This window comes from Macaca mulatta, chromosome 2 (assembly GCF_049350105.2).
Source record: "Macaca mulatta isolate MMU2019108-1 chromosome 2, T2T-MMU8v2.0, whole genome shotgun sequence".
NCBI classification, from domain to species: Eukaryota; Metazoa; Chordata; class Mammalia; order Primates; family Cercopithecidae; genus Macaca; species Macaca mulatta.
The window spans coordinates 51,847,274-51,865,021 of NC_133407.1; the positions used below are offsets into that span (position 1 = coordinate 51,847,274).

At 37.8% G+C, this 17,748-nt stretch overlaps 1 protein-coding gene across 1 annotated transcript in view; it reads left to right on the forward strand.

Moving 5' to 3' along the window:
* The window catches only part of CPB1 (carboxypeptidase B1), a 31,815-nt gene extending 16,043 nt beyond the window's left edge, over positions 1-15,772 (forward strand). Inside the window, exons 7-11 of the mRNA XM_015131768.3 lie at positions 825-935; positions 1,024-1,114; positions 1,758-1,960; positions 13,018-13,102; positions 15,395-15,772. Coding sequence (XP_014987254.2) covers positions 825-935; positions 1,024-1,114; positions 1,758-1,960; positions 13,018-13,102; positions 15,395-15,582 — 678 coding nt within the window. The 3' untranslated portion in view covers positions 15,583-15,772. The remainder of the gene's footprint in view (positions 1-824; positions 936-1,023; positions 1,115-1,757; positions 1,961-13,017; positions 13,103-15,394) is intronic.
* The last annotated feature ends 1,976 nt before the right edge of the window (positions 15,773-17,748 follow it).

Genomic DNA, 17,748 nt, shown 5'->3' on the forward strand with positions numbered 1-17,748 from the left:
ATATATAAAAAATTACTAATAGTATATAAAAACTGTTCACACATAGAAGTCTAATCTATTTTAAAGTTTATTCAAGTAAGCCTAGGGAAGGGTTGAATTTAAGTTTAGTATGATGCTGGATCAGAGGGACAATGACTAAGGGAACTTATTAAATGGGCATGATGTCCCTCATTCATAGATAAATGTCTACATTACTTAACAGGGACAACAGGATTGTCCCTTCTTGAGAAAGACAACAAAGGAAACTCCCATCACTATGCAGCTTGGGGTGTTGGTGAGAGCCTCCCCAAAGTCCCTGAGTGTGAGCTTATTATGAGAGGCATTCTCATTATCTTGTTATATTGGACATTCCCTCTAGTGAGATCATCTACAGGAGGTTTCATAGACAAGAAATACATTTCTAAATGACATTATTAGGAACACGCAGAGCTATCCACAGAACTTCTTACCAGAACTAGGTCTTACACTTATACCTTAGTAACTTTGAAAAAAGCTATTGTAGTTGTTATCTGAAAAGAAATGAATATATATGTTCTTCAGAAGTCTTTAATTAAATAAGTTTCTCATTAAAGTAAAAAGTTAAAATAAGAAGGATGCAATAGAAATATCCTGGAAGCAGAGAAGAATTAGAAATAACAATTATAAATAAAAATATTAAGTATTGGTAGTAATTTGCTGATTGCTTTTTAAATATTAATATTGTCCATCCTCAATAGGAAATACTGTTTTTGTTACCAAAGTTAACATTCAACAGTCTTTGTAAATTTTAACAGCATTATATGTTCCATTTTTCCATGATGTTCCTCTTCATAATTCACATACAGGCTGTTCGTACCTATGGAAGTGAGATCCAAATAACAGAGCTTCTCAACAAGTTAGACTTTTATATCCTGCCTGTGCTCAATATCGACGGCTACATCTACACCTGGACCAAGGTATATGCAACAATACTGAGAGAGGCTGATTAAATTAAAACCAACCTCTCTCTGTTATATTTGTCCTAACCATATAGTCCACTTTCAGAGCCGATTTTGGAGAAAGACTCGCTCCACCCATGCTGGATCTAGCTGCGTTGGCACAGACCCCAACAGAAATTTTGATGCTGGTTGGTGCGGTAAGTATCTGGCTAACCATTTTGCATCTATCCATTGAAAAACATAACAGGAAAAATAAGAAAACACAATAGTGTCTAAAATTAAAAAAAAACAGCGAAGTTTTATATTTTAAAGTTCTAACTTTCTAAAAGCACCCAAAAAAAAAATTTAATTCAATTAACTAAAACATATTGAGAACTCTGTTGTGTTCCCAGCTGTGCTAGATGCTGAAAATATAAGGCTGAACAAACCAGACATAATCCTACTACTCATGGAATGTATAGTCTAGAGGGGGAGACAGCCATTAAATAAGTCATTATTTACATAAAATTGTAATGCAATTAAGAATGATCATACTAAAAATGTTTTCATGGATATTAGTTTCTCCCCTGCTTATTAATGTTCTTACACTATATTGATACTACACGGAGACACATTGGTGATTCCACGTGCAACTTTTTACCACGTTAGCTTAAAAACATACCATCCTAATCCTGTGATTAAATGGATATTTTACTACATAATATATACATAATAGGGACAACTATAAGGCCTCCTTGATTAGGACTCCTATGAAAACAACTTTCTAATTTGAAACTTTAAAACATCCTCACAAGAACCTTATTAGGTGATCCTTGCCATTAACATCACATGTTTTTCCAGAAATTGGAGCCTCTCGAAACCCCTGTGATGAAACTTACTGTGGACCTGCTGCAGAGTCTGAAAAGGAGACCAAGGCCCTGGCTGATTTCATCCGCAACAACCTCTCTTCCATCAAGGCATATCTGACAATCCACTCGTACTCCCAAATGTTAATCTACCCTTACTCATATGCTTACAAAGTCGGTGAGAACAATGTTGAGTTGGTAAGTAGCAAAATAGTAGGTATGATATTTTACTGCTGAGATTTTTAAAATTCTAATCCTAAAAAAAAAAAATCATTATAAGAACACTTTCTGCAAGTCCCTTTATTGATTTTTTGGTAGTAGAATTGAAAAACTTATTACAGATGTATAAGGAATCTGGAGTTGGCTAAAAGAAATATGATTTTCATACAGGAAATTGTTCCCCACATGTGATTTATTGACTAATCTTCAAAATGACAATAGTTCCATTTCCTCTGGCTTCACCACAATACTGACTTACATGATGATTTCAGATGCATTTGAGATAATCAACAAAGTTGCTTGATCACATACATATTTTTTTTCAGTCAGTTTTGTCAAGCTGCCCTGAGCTGAATTTGACACAGATCCAGAGCATAGCAGAGCATAGCAGATGTCATTAGGAATTTGTCACACTTGGGTGATATCAGGTTTAGTCATTAAATACTAAAACTGTTTATTTCACTTTTTGATTGGGTGAGACTCAAAAGTAAATCAATCAATGAACAAATAATGTGAATGAGTCTTTACCACATACAGGGCATAAAGCAAAGAAATTTAAGAATCTCTGACATCAAAAAAACTAGCAATCTTATTGAACAATCAAGACATAATCACTTGAGCAGTTAAATAATGAGTTTTCTCATTGAGAAATATCACATGTCAATGAATAATTTTTTAAAAAAGCATGTTTGAATCTTTCAAACAATATTTCATTAATTTGTGAAACATCTGGCTGCCAGAAGTTGGCACCAATAAACTAAAAGAGCAAATATAAGATTTAAAGCATTTGAGTTACGCCAAAAAAAAAAAAAAAGTGTATTCCACTTAGACAATGACATGCATATTTGGCTTACCTAAATGAATAAATTTGAAGACCCAGTAACTTTAAAACTGAAAAATGTTGTTTTATACTTTCAGAATCAGTCTTTCAGAGACCAAATAAAATATGTAATGCTGTAAATATTTTGAGAACAAATCAGAAAAATAACCCCATCTCCTAGAAAATTGATAGCTAATAGTTGGATGGGCCCTTTTCTTTAAAAAAAAAATACAATTTTTCAAAAAGCTTTTCATTTTTCCCCATCCGTGGCCAATATATAGAAGTTAGCACCGCTAAGCATTTCAGTTTTTCACTTAAGCTCAGGCTGTCTGTGTTGCCAGTGGGCACTCACAGTCTTGCTGTCCCAGAGATGGGTGTGGTTGGCTCCTCATTTCTGTCCAAAATTTCTGGCCACCAGAAAAGGGGATGTGGGGGTATGTAGTTTGTATAACTCATGTAAATATATTTAAGTTGTGCCATATCAGAAGAGAAAAAGCCAAAGCCATAGCTACATACTAATGAGTTAATAATTAAAATATAAAAATTAAAATTACAAAACACATTGAGAGTAGCAATAACATATATATCCAGTTTGCTTCAGTATCAACTAGTTTTACACATAAATACTAAAAGACTAACACTAACAGAATAAACCTTAAAGTGTTCCTGGAAGCTGAGCTGCCAAAGTTTTCTTATTCAGTACATTTCCTATTCAAGGAATAAGTGTAAGCCCTTTTAGTGATGAGACAGCTTTGTTGCCACTAGTTGTATACAATAACAACGAGAATCTGGGCTACCCTAAAAGTCTCCAAATCATCCTTAAAAAAAAAAAAAGGCAAGTAAGTCCTGCCTCTAGAATATTATGAATAATTTTTGCTACTTCCTAAGGGAATTTTCTCCAGCAAAAGAAGCAAGCCTCAGAGTTAGCAGTTTTAATGGGCCAATTCACATGTGCGCCAAATGGTGTAAAACTGTTCCAACAGAACGTGAGTCACTGATACTCTTCCCTAAGAGTCACTTCTTTGTTTAAAGTCAAGGAGAGGTAATAGTAAAAGAGATACTATTCAAAATCCTGTCCTCCAAAATTGTTGTTAAATTCTAATTGCCAATGAAGTATAATAAGTAGAATTCTACCAAAGTAAAATGTTCATAATCTATTCTCAAAAGGAGAAAAAGCACAAGCCACAAAATAATCTTATTTTGGATGCTTGTTTCTACACACACAAAACTAAAAAGTTCAAATAAAAGTACATGCCACTTTTATCTTTACCAGAGTACAAGACAGGTGACTAAAATGCATAAATTGAATTTGATATATCAGACTCATTGATTTAAAAACTTTTAATTTCCAATAATTTTCTCTATTGATTAAGCTTTCCTCTAGTATCTTAAAAGAAACACTCAAATGCCACTAGTAAGTGGCATGCTACTTAAGGTGACTGTTATTTGATTATCTGATTCATTTGGTGTCTGAATTTAGTTTAGCACACCAAAGCAACTTTAATATTTTGAGTAGCTAGAGATCCTTCCAACTTTTTCTTGTATGGTAGAATTCCAATTTACTTACTTCCAAAGCACATTTTGCTAAAACAAGCTCATTAACTATAGTGCAATTACAAATATACGTATAGACAAAAAAGAATATGACTCTCTCAAAAATATCAATCTTAACATTTTTAGTTTTTATTTGCAATGAGGATTTCAAGGGGAAAAAAATAAGCCTTGGTCTAGAAAAGTTAATTTTCCACCCAAATCTAGTGCCTCCATATTAATTCTTACATAGAGAAATGTGACTCTGCTGCAGAAAACAAAAGGTAGTAAAACATTAGGAAGATGAATTCTTGCGTCATACCACATTAAAATTCAAAGGAAACAATGAGGACTTATACAGCATTCTGCCAAGTCATTGGTATACATGGGATTTCTATTTTTCTTTATATCTATAAAATTATTATTATATTTATAGCAAAAAATATATATGTTTCAATGACAATAAGACTAGACTAAAGGAAATTATCTTGTCCTTATGTTAGCATTTTCAGCCCAAACTTAGGACATCCCATAAGCAGCAGTCCTTTGATATCTGAGTCATGACAAAAATTTATGTGGCTTCATTTCTGAATGATTTTACATGTAGCTTGCCTAATAATTGCTCACATCGTAAGACAACCTTCCGAAGAAAGAAGGGCAGAGATAAGAATGCAAAAGACCAATGAAGTAAAGAACAGGAAAAGTATTATATGGATTGCAGAGAAGACTACTAGAAAAGATATGTTTAGCAGAGCAGAAGGGAGATGGAATAACAAGAATATCTCACACATATAATGCTTTCCCATTTGCAAACTGATTTTACTCATACTATATTGTTTAAAGCAAGAATACAAAGTGCACTCTGAGCTTCTAATGGCCTCATAAACCGTCCAGTCTCTCAGTGTAGACCTCTTTAATATAAAGTGGCCACTACCGTCAAAGGAAGTTTTAAGACTTAGAAGAAAAACAATGAATTTAGATTTCCAAAATTCTAAAGGACAATGAAATATTGAATTCTGTGACCTTGTTATTGTCAGAGAAATTAAAACTGGGATAAAAGCCTTTCAAACCTAACCAAATGACTGCACTTATTGGGCAGGAAGAAGCACCCAATCTTTGGTACACCTCCTGCAAAGTTGTCTACATGACACTGTTAATAATAACAATAATAATAATAATACAACTTCAAAGTGAAAAATGGGAAGCCAGAAGAATATCCAGCCAACAAGTATCTTGTCCCTCTCCACAGATTAACAACGTGGAAAGCAGAGTGCACTACACAAAGGTGCCAATCCAGGGCATGAGTCTCGCACCATTTCTCTGCATTAGAAGCACAGAATGTTATGCCTAGAAAAGTCTTAGAAATTCTCTGGTCTGTTTCTCATTTTCCACCTGAGGTATGGAAGGCTTGGTGAAGCCAACACTAGTAGTCAGGGTAGCCCTGGGTCTAAAGCTACTGGCTCCTGAAGAATCTTCTAGGCTGCCTCAATTTCCAAAGACACACAGACACATATTTAAGTGGGTACATTCTATGGTGGTACCCCATAGAACTGCTTTGCAGAAGAACATTCATCAGAAAGTCTTTCATCCCACACAGTACATCATAATTACCTCTGCCTCTGGACATTACTAAAGATGTACTCTGGTTAGCTGAGATGACTAACTTCTAATGGCCTAGTCTTTATGATTCTGGCCCATTCTTTTGAGAGATATATATATTCATTAACCAGGAAAAAGATAACAGTAACCAGAAGAAGAAATATGACAGACTTTCTAAAAAATTATTAAATGTGAACAAAAGATAGAAAGCTACTTCTAAATTCTAACACCTTCCAGTCCAGTGGCACCTCACTCACTGCCTCTTAATTGAAGTTTTAATTAAGGCATTACTAAGACACAAGTCCCCTGCTCTCCTCAAGAATGTGAGTATAATGCAAGATTATGGTTAAAGATAAACCTAAAAATCAGAGGGAAAACTATTGTGATTAGAAGGCGAACAGTTGCCGGGCTATGCACACATCCAAGCACATCACCCATCACAGCTGCTCCATGTCCCTAATAGCAAGAGTAGCAAGCCACAATTCTGCTTTCAGGTGTGCTTATCAGCGGCTCAGGTGAACAGAGCTTTAGACACAAAATATCTGCTGCAGGAATTTTCTCCAAATTTATACTCTCACTTAAAAGACAAAAACTTTAAATGATAAACTCAGAATTTATTTAAGAAACTAGTTGCTTATTCACCATTATGCTCTTTAAGGGACTTCTTGGCCTGATAAAATTCTCCTACTAGGCCTGGTCAGTACATGGCTTATCAATCATCAAAAATTTCATAGCCAGGCCTGGTGGCTCATGCCTGTAATCCCAGCACTTTGGGAGGCCGATGCAGGAGGATCACTTGTGGTCAGGAATTTGAGACCAGCCTGGCCAACATGGTGAAACCTCTTCCCTACCAAAAATACAAAAATTTGGCTGGATGTGGTGGCACACGCCTGTAGTCCCAGCTCCTCGGGTGGCTGAGGCATGAGAATCATTTGAACCCGGGAGGCAGAGGTTGCAGTGAGCCAAGATCATGCCACTGCACTCCAACCTGGGTAACAGAGCAAGACCCCGTCGCGGAAGGAAGGAAGGAAGGAAGGAAGGAAGGAAGGAAGGAAGGAAGGAAGGAAGGAAGGAAGGAAGGAAGGGGAAAAAAGAAATTTCATTAAGCAACTATTAAGTGCTCATTATAAAGTATGTTTCCTGCCACTGAGAACTTACAATCCTACTGAAATGACTAGACTTGGGTACCAGAAACCATACAAAAGGAGAACAGAATTGGGAGTTTCCCATTAGTGCAGTAGTAGGAATTCAGGAGAGGAAAATGGCAATGTTTGCTGAAGCTACACAGTGAAGATCATAAAGAAGGGATGCAACTTGTTCTGAGCTTTGAAGTCTGGGCAGAATTTGAGCGGCAGAGAAAGGGATAGGACGTTTTAGGCAGAGAAAATAGCCAACAAATGAGCAATGGAGAAACTGAAAGATGAAGTTGAGGAAGGAAGTAGAAGGGGGTCATCTTGTATCGAGTGTTCTCCCTGGGGAACAGTCGGGGCAAGGGCCAATCAATGAGGTGACCAGGTTGTGTAGGCACTTGAATGCCAGGATGAATCCTGTGTCACAGTGGGCCCTGGAGTCAGGGGCCTGGAAAATAGGATTGTAGGTCCATTACAGAACTTCCAGTAGAATTTGGAATTCAAACAACAAATAATTTTTATTGTAACCATGTCCAAATATTTCATGGGACAGACTTCTACTGAAAAATTATTGTTCATCTGAAATTTAAATTTAACTGGTCAATCTGTATTTTTTCCTAAAAGCCTGAAAGTTCTTGGGATAAAGTGATGTTTTAGCAAAAGTGACCTAGCAGAGATGTTTAAAAGATACTTGTAATGTCATCAACAGTGAAAAAGACATTCTCATAGCACCTTTAAAATCAGTTGTCTTTCTTTTTCATCTTTTTCCTAAAATAAATTCTAGTTTACCATAATTAAATATTTTATATGACTTCCATTTCAACTAATTTTGCCCCCCACCCCCAGATGACATTTGGCAATGTTTGGGAGACAACTTTGGTTGTCATAACTGTCAAGCTCTACTGGCATCTGGTGGGTAGAGGCCAGGGGATGCTGACACACTTCCTACAATGCACAGAACAGCCCTCCCATCCCCAACAAATTATCTAGCCCAAAATGGCAAGAGTGCCAAGGTTGAGAAACTTGCTTTAAATAAAGATAAGAACAAAGTCACATTCCTGGACAAAGGCTCTGGCCTTTCACAGGATCTTATACTTTCTTCACAAAACTTTACAATGTTCTGCAAATTTCAAGTGCAAGAGAACCTACAAATCCCCCATTAGACAGTGTTTATTTATTTGGGAGAAACTCCACTTCTACCAGAAAAATAAATACATACATACATACATTCTCTAGACTTTGCAATTTCAGCTGACTCACACTTCACATTTCCCTTGAATGTCAAAGAGCTTAAAAATATGTATGCAGATCAGTCCAATACAAAGTTTGGTTTTCATCAGTGAAAGCATTCCCACACTCCCCTGGGCTCTGTGGAAATCGGCAGGCCTGGTTCTCCTAAGTCAAACTTTTTCCTAACTCCTTGCCCTTCTCTAATCTCAGGGCCTCCTTTTTCTCAAAACACATTTGCTTTTTCAGGTCTCAAATGCTTTCTCCTTGGTGCCTGCTTATAGACCATAAGGACTTCTTCTTTTGCACCAAAATTATAAAAGTTAAGTTTCTTATTGGTCCCTTGGTATAATTTACCCATTATCGCAGGACAGAAGGAAGGAAACTGCAGTTAAGGGTCATTTTGATGCTTCCCTTATCACAGATATTCACCCATAGGGATGGCTAAACTCAGAACTTTCAGTCAGAAACAAAGTTCTACAGAAAATTTTCTTTAAATTGTTTTATACCTTATAGTTGGTTTGGAGCTTTTGTTTTCTTATACTGTAATAATGGGCCACTGGAAGATTGATGCTGGCCGTGTACAAGAGATTGGAGTGAGAGCGATGTGCACAGTCACGAAAGGGGAGTTTCTTTATCATATATTCAATGGGAATGCAGGTCAGTGGAAAAGAATATCCTCTCCTTATTCATCTCACCAGGTCCTTGGAACTCAACGCCTGGAGAAACATTACACTAGCTCTTACTTTGTCTCTTGGGCTGTGAGCTAGACGTGACATTTTAGACTCTCTCTGTCTTTTGCTCTAGGACCAAGGCCTCTTTTTGAGGAAATAGATGACAAAAGAGAACATGCATAAGATGTGGTAGGAAATTCATAGCTAAGGATTAATAAAGGCTGACCATGTTTGGCCTTGACCGAAAGCAAAGTTTTCTCTGAGGCTGATTTATATTTAGCTTCCTTCTGTTCTTTACAATTGGTAAAACCAGCTCCAGCAACACTTCTTTTGAAGTATTCCAAGGCCACAAGGAGAAGTGAAAAAGAGCAGAGGATTTAAAGAAAGAAGAACCTAGCTCAAGTCAGCCACTTATGGGGCTGTGTGCCCTTGAGCAAGTTCTTTTATCCTCTGTGAGTTTTAGTTCTTTTATCTGTAAAATGGGGATAAAAATATCTAGCTCTTATCAAGAGCTCTTTGTAAAGCTTAAGTTTTTATGTAAATGTTAGTTCTGATTTTGAATCCACTGAGAAACAATGTAAGATGTCCCTCAAAAGAGAAGTTGTATAGAAATTGTCACTAATTGGAATTTCAAGATACGGACCGAGCTGTCTGCTGTGTCGTTGCTTCTTGGCTCTTCCATCATCTGCCCTCGTCTCTTTTTACAGAAACATGCAAGGGAACAGAGTTACCACTCTAACATTGTAGCAAATGCAAGAATTACCTTTCTCTCTACCATTCTTGGCAGGGGTCAGTCATCCAGGTTGATTGGAACATTCCCACTGAGCTTGCTGCCCCAGATGGCATTCCATTCTGCTAGAAAATTCTGTGTCAGTGAAATCTGGACAGATAATGTTGAGAAGATAAATGAGTAACATTTGTGAAATTATTTGAACTCTTCTAAAGAAAAGACGCACACTGATTCCAGGGATTTTTGTTAACATAATTGGAATTTAAAATATGATATTTTACTTGATTAATGTCTGTTCTGACTTTTTTTTGTCTTTTGGCCTTGGAGGGGCTGAGAGAAAGATCCATAGACTTTTTTTTAATTAATAGAAATAAGTAAAATGCACAGAAGATGTCAATGTCTAAATGTAGCAACCCATCAACCATCAATAAATGGTACCACTGCCCTCCCCAGAAGCATCCCCAATCTCCACTCAGGTGGGTTCAGCCTCTGCAAAGCTCAGCACTCTGCACCTCCACCCAAATCTTGACTATTCATAATACCCCTAAGCCAGAGTGTTAGACTCAGTTGACTAATCATTTGCTAGGTGCTATGCAATCTGCTGAGGATACAAAATGAATAGCCAACAATTCCTTCCTTCAAGGAGCTCACCTGGAGAGGACATAGATGCAAAAACAACTGATTATAGCACACAGTGAACCCTGATAAAAGTGTGGGCACCCAACAAGGAGGGGTGCTCAATGCTTCCTAAGAGAGTAGAGGCAGTTTCATAAAGAAGATAACACTAAAACTGAATCTGGAAAAACAATAGCAATTATTCATATTTGCAAAGACAGAAAGAGGATTCCAGTGAAGCGAAAAGGGTACCCACAGTCATGGAGGTCAGGAGAAGCAGGAAAGGGTGTATAGAGAAGTAATTCAGGAAAATCTACCTCAGGAGGAACACGAGAATACACAACAAATGATGTAGCCTGAGAGACAAGGCCGGACCTGGTTTGTAACAACTGTTTTTGCCAAAGAGGTTTGACATGATAGAGCCACCGAAGACGTGGTGATGAGGTGATCTTCAGAAGATGAGAGATGAGGTGGATATCAAGATGAGAGAGCAACTGAGGACAAGAGCTGAGAACTTAGACATAAATTAAATGTTCCTCCAGTGTGCACCTGTGACAGGAATAAAATAACAACCTTTTTAAGCCCACATCAACCTCAGGTATTCCTTCAGCATCAAAAAACTAGAGCAACTGTTTCCAAAAGATGCCAGTGAAGGCATAGAGAGAACGCGGATGTCACTTCACATGCCCAGAGTGTGGTTTGAGGAAAGGACAACTAAACATTTTTCTGTGGCCTTAATGGAAATCATGATTAAATTGATAAGATAGTAAGTCAAAAGAGATAACAGATCACAAATAGCCCCCTTTGGTTTTGTCTGAAAACTGTATTATTGTATTGCACCAGTAAATATGTTGAGAGACTTGAACGACAATCAATCAACACGAGCCCAAAAGAAAACGACAATGACTACTAAATCTTCTCAAGTCTTCGTAACTATTCATGTTTGGAACTAATCTTGAAGAATATTTCCACTAACTAAAAATAATAATTCAAGGCTTAAGGAAAAATTGAAGTAAAGCCTGAAGAAGGCAACCGGGCAAGGAATAAGAATTCTGTAAGATCAGAGGTTCTGCCTTCCAGAAAAATAACTAACTAGAGATTTCCTTTGATAAATGGCAAGTTAAAGAAATTGTAGAATGGTAGAAAATATCATGTTTACCTACAAAAAGAACTATTGCCTCACCATGTTTCACATCTCCAGAAGATGGTTTTAAATCTATTCTTAGCATTATGTAATGTTTAACTGGTTCTGGTTTCAATTGGCAGTGGAACCTAAGGGTTTAACCAAAGGGTTAAAAAAATCTAAATCTAGTGTCTTTGTCACAATAAGATTAAACAAGAGGAGCAATATATTTAGGCCACAACAGTAAATATTCCATGCAGTTAGAGAAAGCATGTCTTAGTTTATCAGTTTAGAAACAGGAAAATGGAACCCTAAAATTTGCAGGCACTGAACCAAAACTCTGAAAATAATGTTAGTTCCAGGAAGCTGATTGCATCATTTCAGTGGACCAGAACAGAAAATAATGAATTACATTTTATAACTCTCTTAAAGTTTTCTAATTTACCACCTGGCTGATGAAGTATTAATGCTTTAGGAATTGGAATCCTTGAAGTCTTATGGCCATGCCCTCATCAGTTTGACATAAGATTCTACTAAACTGGTTTCAACACTAGAATAAGGGAAGGAAAATTCCTACTTTGTAAAAATCATATTATTCTGATTTCATCACCAACCTCACAGTTTTCCAGGCATATGTAGAAGAAGTAATTATAATGCCAGAATATGAAATACAGCCAGTTTCATTACCGGAATGAATTATGGCTAATTCTCATGCAGTAAACAATTTGTTTTTCAAATCTGTATTCCCCAGACAGCTGAGCCAGGCCTTGCTTCTCAAGTGTTTTATTTAAATAGGCAGTATGTCAGTGGAGTTTTACCACAGAGTTTCTGAGTACAGAGAGCCTTTCCCTAGGAGTTGGGTGCAGGGAACCGGAGGGCAATGGTTCTTATGAGAAGGTGATGATGCTTCTAAGAAAAAAGATTACACGTAAGTTAATATTTAACAACTTTTTTAAATTCTGAAATTCAAATGTTCTGCATTTTGAAATAGAATGAATATTCTGTAACTTTTTAGTCTAAAAATTTTCCAAGCTGGAGCTACCACTCATCTATGGAACTGCCAGTCCTAAGCATTTCCATGCTGGCACTGAATGTTGCATTGACTAGCCAATCCTATGGGCAGTTTCTAATGCTCCTGCCCTAACTCACACAACCCTATCGTAACTTAATCTGGCTTTATAACCTGCACATTGCCAAGCGGTTTTTTGTTTGTTTGTTTTGTTTTCTTTGGGTTTTTGCGTGCGTGTGTTTTGGTTTGTTTGCCTGCAAACAGGTAGACAACTTCTTTGCACAGCCATAAAGCCTTCCTTGTCTCCTGCTTTACTCTTACAAACTCTTACAAGACAAGATAAATAGAGGCTCAGAGTGAATGCTTGGGGAGGGTACTAGGGAAGACATCCTTGCACAAGAATTACTTGGATCATATCACTAAGTTAGGTAGAAAAATGAAAATGGGTCCTGAAAAAGCATATAATACTATCCAAATTGTTACTTTACATGCTTTGGATGCCTTAAAAATAAGGTACAGGGCATTTATTTAGCAGTATGCTTTTATTTATTTCCTTACTTATTGCTGTTTCTTTTGCAGAATACCCTGGCTAAAGCTGCTGTGAAAGAACTTGCCTCACTGCACGGCACCAAGTACACATATGGCCCAGGAGCTACAACAATCTGTGAGTCTTGGCTTCAGAACTGTGCAAAGAACCATGTGCCTAAAAAGCCAACAAATGGTTCCTGGGGCGTTTATTTTCTGATAGTTTAAAGCATGTGGCTTCTGCCTCACAACTAATTTTTCTAAAATATGTAATCAGTTTTCTGTTCAAAAAAAAAAAGGAGGGAAAGCCTGGACAACATAGCAACTTTGTCTCTAAAAACATTTAAAAATTAGCTGGTCACGCACACCTGTAATCCCAGCTACTGAGGAGGCTGAGGCGGGAGAGTCCCCTGAGCCCAGGAGTTCAAGGTTACAGTGAGCTATAATTGCACCATTGCACACCAGCCTGGGTGACAGAGCAGGACCCTGTCTCAAAATAAAAAGGGAAGGGAAGAAAAATATCCTTTTCAACCCACAGAGACATTTGCTCTCTGTAAGTATTTACTGAGCACTTACTATGTGCCAGGGCCTCACTAGGCACTTAGAGAACAAGAAAGTAAGAACAGAGAGAAGAAAAGATGAAAAGAGAAAAGGAAGGAGGGAGAGATCAGAGCAGTCTTTAAAAAACTGGCAGTAGGGAAGCAGGAAAAAATACGCAGTCTTTTGTGATACAGGTGCCAAGTGCTGTGACATTAGGATGCACAAGGAAAGCACACACAAAGAGACCAACCAACCCCACAGTATCAGAATTAACTTCCCAAGATGATGACACCACAAAAGTTTTATTTGAAAGGACCGTTGCTGGAGGAAAATATAAAACAGAGTGTTTCCGGCCAGGCATGGCGGCTCATGCCTGTAATCCCAGCACTTTGGGAGGCCGAGGTGGGCGGATCACGAGGTCAGGAGTTCGAGACCAGCCTGCCCAACATGGTGAAATCCCATCTCTACTAAAAATACAAAAAATTAGCCAGGCATGGTGGCGGGCACCTGTAATCCCAGCTGCTCAGGAGGCTGAGGCAGGAGAATCACTTGGACCCAGAAGGCAGAGGTTGCAGTGAGCTGAGATCCTACCACTGCACTCCAGCCTGGGTGACAAGAGCAAAACTCCATTTCAAAAAAAAAAGACGAGTGTTTTTGTTTTTGTTTTTGTTTTTGTTTTTTTGGCTAAACAGACAAGTACCAGGGCTACTTGAGGCACAAGTCACCTTCAAGAGGTAGACACCAGTCGCTCTAATCAGTCACTCAGTGTATGCAAGCAAGTGGCTAGAGTGGTAGGGGCTAGACTCCAGAGCTGTAGATGCTGCAGCTTAGATCTCTCTGGAAGGCACGTTCCACAGGCCTCATTTTCAATTTCTACGTATATCTTCCTTTGCCTTCAAATGATTTCTTTCTGCCTGAGGTTGGAAAGAAATTGAAACACACACATGAAAAAAGACCTGGTCTCATCATCAAGTGGCCTCCAGTGCAGTTGGAGAGGCTCTGGTCCTGAGTTGTTGGAATTTATTGTAAGCCTTTATGCAGAATACAATTTTCTTTACTTTTATTATTTTTTAAAAACCGCTCTGAATCATACGAGGCATACTGTTTTCTTAAGGGATTTCTAGCAGAGATAGCCCACCTATTTATATATTGTGAACTTGGTGCATATTTTATTCAATACAGCTAGGTTTCTTTTTCCATTACACTGTAACACCTTGGAGGGCAGAGCCAACATCTCTCCCTTGTTCTGGCATCTTCAGAGTTGAGGCCATAGCCTGCTGTTCCGTGGGGGCTATACAATTGTTGACTGAAAAAACAGATGAGTGAATAAATGAACAAATGAATTAATTAATACATATTTTATGTGTTAGTGACAACATGATTGTTATTGAATAAATTAACAAAAAGTACCTTATCTACGCCAGGCCCTATGCTAGATAAACACTAAAAATACGAAAATGAAGGCATAGCCCTGCCCTCAGCTTCTTTAATCTTATCATTTGGCATAGTTTCAGCCGGGTTTAGAGTCTTCTCCTCTTGCCAATCATACACAGCTTTCCTTATTTTCCTGAGAAATACACATCCTTTCACATATCAAGTATAGTTCACCATAGCATACAAGTACACTGGGAATTTTGCATTACAGATTACATACTTTCTGAAGTATTAAACACATCATTTCTACAAAGTGAAGTGGTGATACGTTTAATAAGATTGGAGTTATTTTTTTAAAACGGCCCCCAAAACATTTATGATCCAGTTTACTAGAAAATTGGCCTACTCAAAATATTTTGCACAGTGAAACATTTATAATGATAAAAAGAAAGTGGCAATTTTTTAAAGCTCCTTCCTAGATTTAAAGTTTTTTTTCATTGCTGTTTGCACATTTCAGATCCTGCTGCTGGGGGCTCTGACGACTGGGCTTATGATCAAGGAATCAGATATTCCTTCACCCTTGAACTCCGAGATACAGGCAGATACGGCTTTGCCCTTCCAGAATCCCAGATCCGGGCTACCTGCGAGGAGACCTTGCTGGCAATCAAGTACATTGCCAGCTATGTCCTGGAACACCTGTACTAGTTGAGAAAGCTGATGGCCTCGTTTCAAAATTCTCATTTTTCATTTCTTTTCTTTCTTGAATTCTTATTTTGGTTTGCCTGGATGTTTTACAGATCCCAATCTTTCTTTTAAGTTTCTGGGTCTATTAAACTAGGTAGATCTTTTCATATTGATCATAATAAAAGTGAATCATTACCATTGGAAAACCTGACATATGGTCTACTTCTTTGGGGATAAACCGATGTGAATGAATGACTAAGCAAGCCGTGCACAGTGAGGATTTGGTCAACTGTATAGGAGTTAACATCCTCGGGTGCTGGCCAAGACCATCAGGGTGCAGATGCACTGATTACAGTGGGAGGCTTGTGAGCTAAGAAGAAATGTAAAGGGAAATTCAGGACTATAAAACCTGGCATACATGAAAAGACACCATCTTTCTTGGTCTAGCTTTGGTCTCCACTCATTGAAGTTATTTTGTCAGCTGTCTACTACATGCCATGCACTTTGCTAAGCAATTGAAGATGGAACAATGAAAAAGAAAGATAACATTTCTGCCCTTAACGTGTGTATAGGCCCTTAGGAAAGACAGACATTACACAAATAATTAACTCATTAATTAACAATGTATTAATTAGTGATCTAATTTACGTTAATCAAATAAGTGCTGGATGAACTACACAAAAAGAACGTACAAAAAGTCTACCTGCTTGATGTAGGGGAGAAGCCTCCCTCAGAAGGTGCTGTAACCTGACAAATAAATCACAGTTAGCTGCACCCCTTCCAGGCCTGTGGCTATCCCAAAAGTGTAAGAAGAAAGCCAGTGAGGGTGAAATTTAGAGAGCTGAGGAAAGAAGAGCATGTGTCCAGGCTAGGGAGGGTGGTAGGAACCATGTCAGGCAGAGCTTAGAGGTCATGTTAAGGATTGGGGACACTGGTCTAAGAACAATGAAAATCCATGGAAGATATTAAGTCATCCATGACATGGTCATGGTGTTTTTCGAACACCAACTAGGCTAGGGTGTGGAAAGCAGATCAGACGTGAGACAAGAGGATGCCACGGACCCTGACTTGACCACTTGGACCAACGAAAGTGGCAAAAATCACTCCAGGACTTGAAGTTTTCCAGGACTGGAATTGAACATACTAATGTTGGGAAGTATTGTGCCAAGTTCAAATTTTAAAATAGAATGAGATGTACTAAAGTTATGATTTAGAGGCATCTCTTACTTAAAAATAATAGACTATTAACTCATTACTTTATAGACTTTTTGTAGTCTACTTTCATAGACTATTAACTCATTACTTTCTATATGACTTCAAGAAAAATGAGACTCCATATTGGGCATGATATCTTAAAATATCTGTAACAGTGTCCTATTCATAAAGAGAATCCATTGAAGGAGCAACGGTTTGCGAAAGTTGTCAAGCCAAAGAATAATTAATTGCATTAATTGTCCACTAGATGGTAGCAATGCAGCTGCTACAATGTGTCACACAATCACCTTCAAACTCATTTAGTAATACATCATTTAAATAGAGAGACAGAGACCCATACGTGCAAAAAAAGAAAAACAAAATTCCCATTAATTTATCAGCAACATTGGTGGTAATTAAAAAATAGATGTAATTTAGCTAAATATTCTTCCTCCTACTCTTTAAGTTATATCAACTTTGTGTATTGGAGGGTTAACATAGCCATAGTTACCTGAGTGAGGTAATCTTGCTGGAGGTGTATCATTAACTCCTGTTCCACAGGAGACTCGCTTGTGCTATCTCTGGCAAGTAACACCAACCCCTGACTAAGGGATGCTATGGCCCAAAGTATGGAAATCTTGGCAAACCACAAAGAACTCTCCTAATTCCCTAAATTGAACGCTTTAAAATAGAAATTAGGAATATATGTGGGCTGCGTTTTAAGTTTTAAGGGTAGGAACAAAGAATAGGAAAGCAAATATACAAATATTCTTATTTGAAATCCCGTGTATCTGAGATGTCCTGCACCTGAGAAATTTTTACTATAGCCACTGTCTGCTGAAAGTTAACAGGAAGCTGGCTAGAATTTCCACTTGCCTGGGCAAAACCAAGAAAAACAGAAAGGGAAATCTGCCTTAGTCCTCACTGCAGTAGTGTCTGACCAGCTAATCAGAGACTGCTGTGAGTCCACCCAGCCTTACCCACCTGAGAACC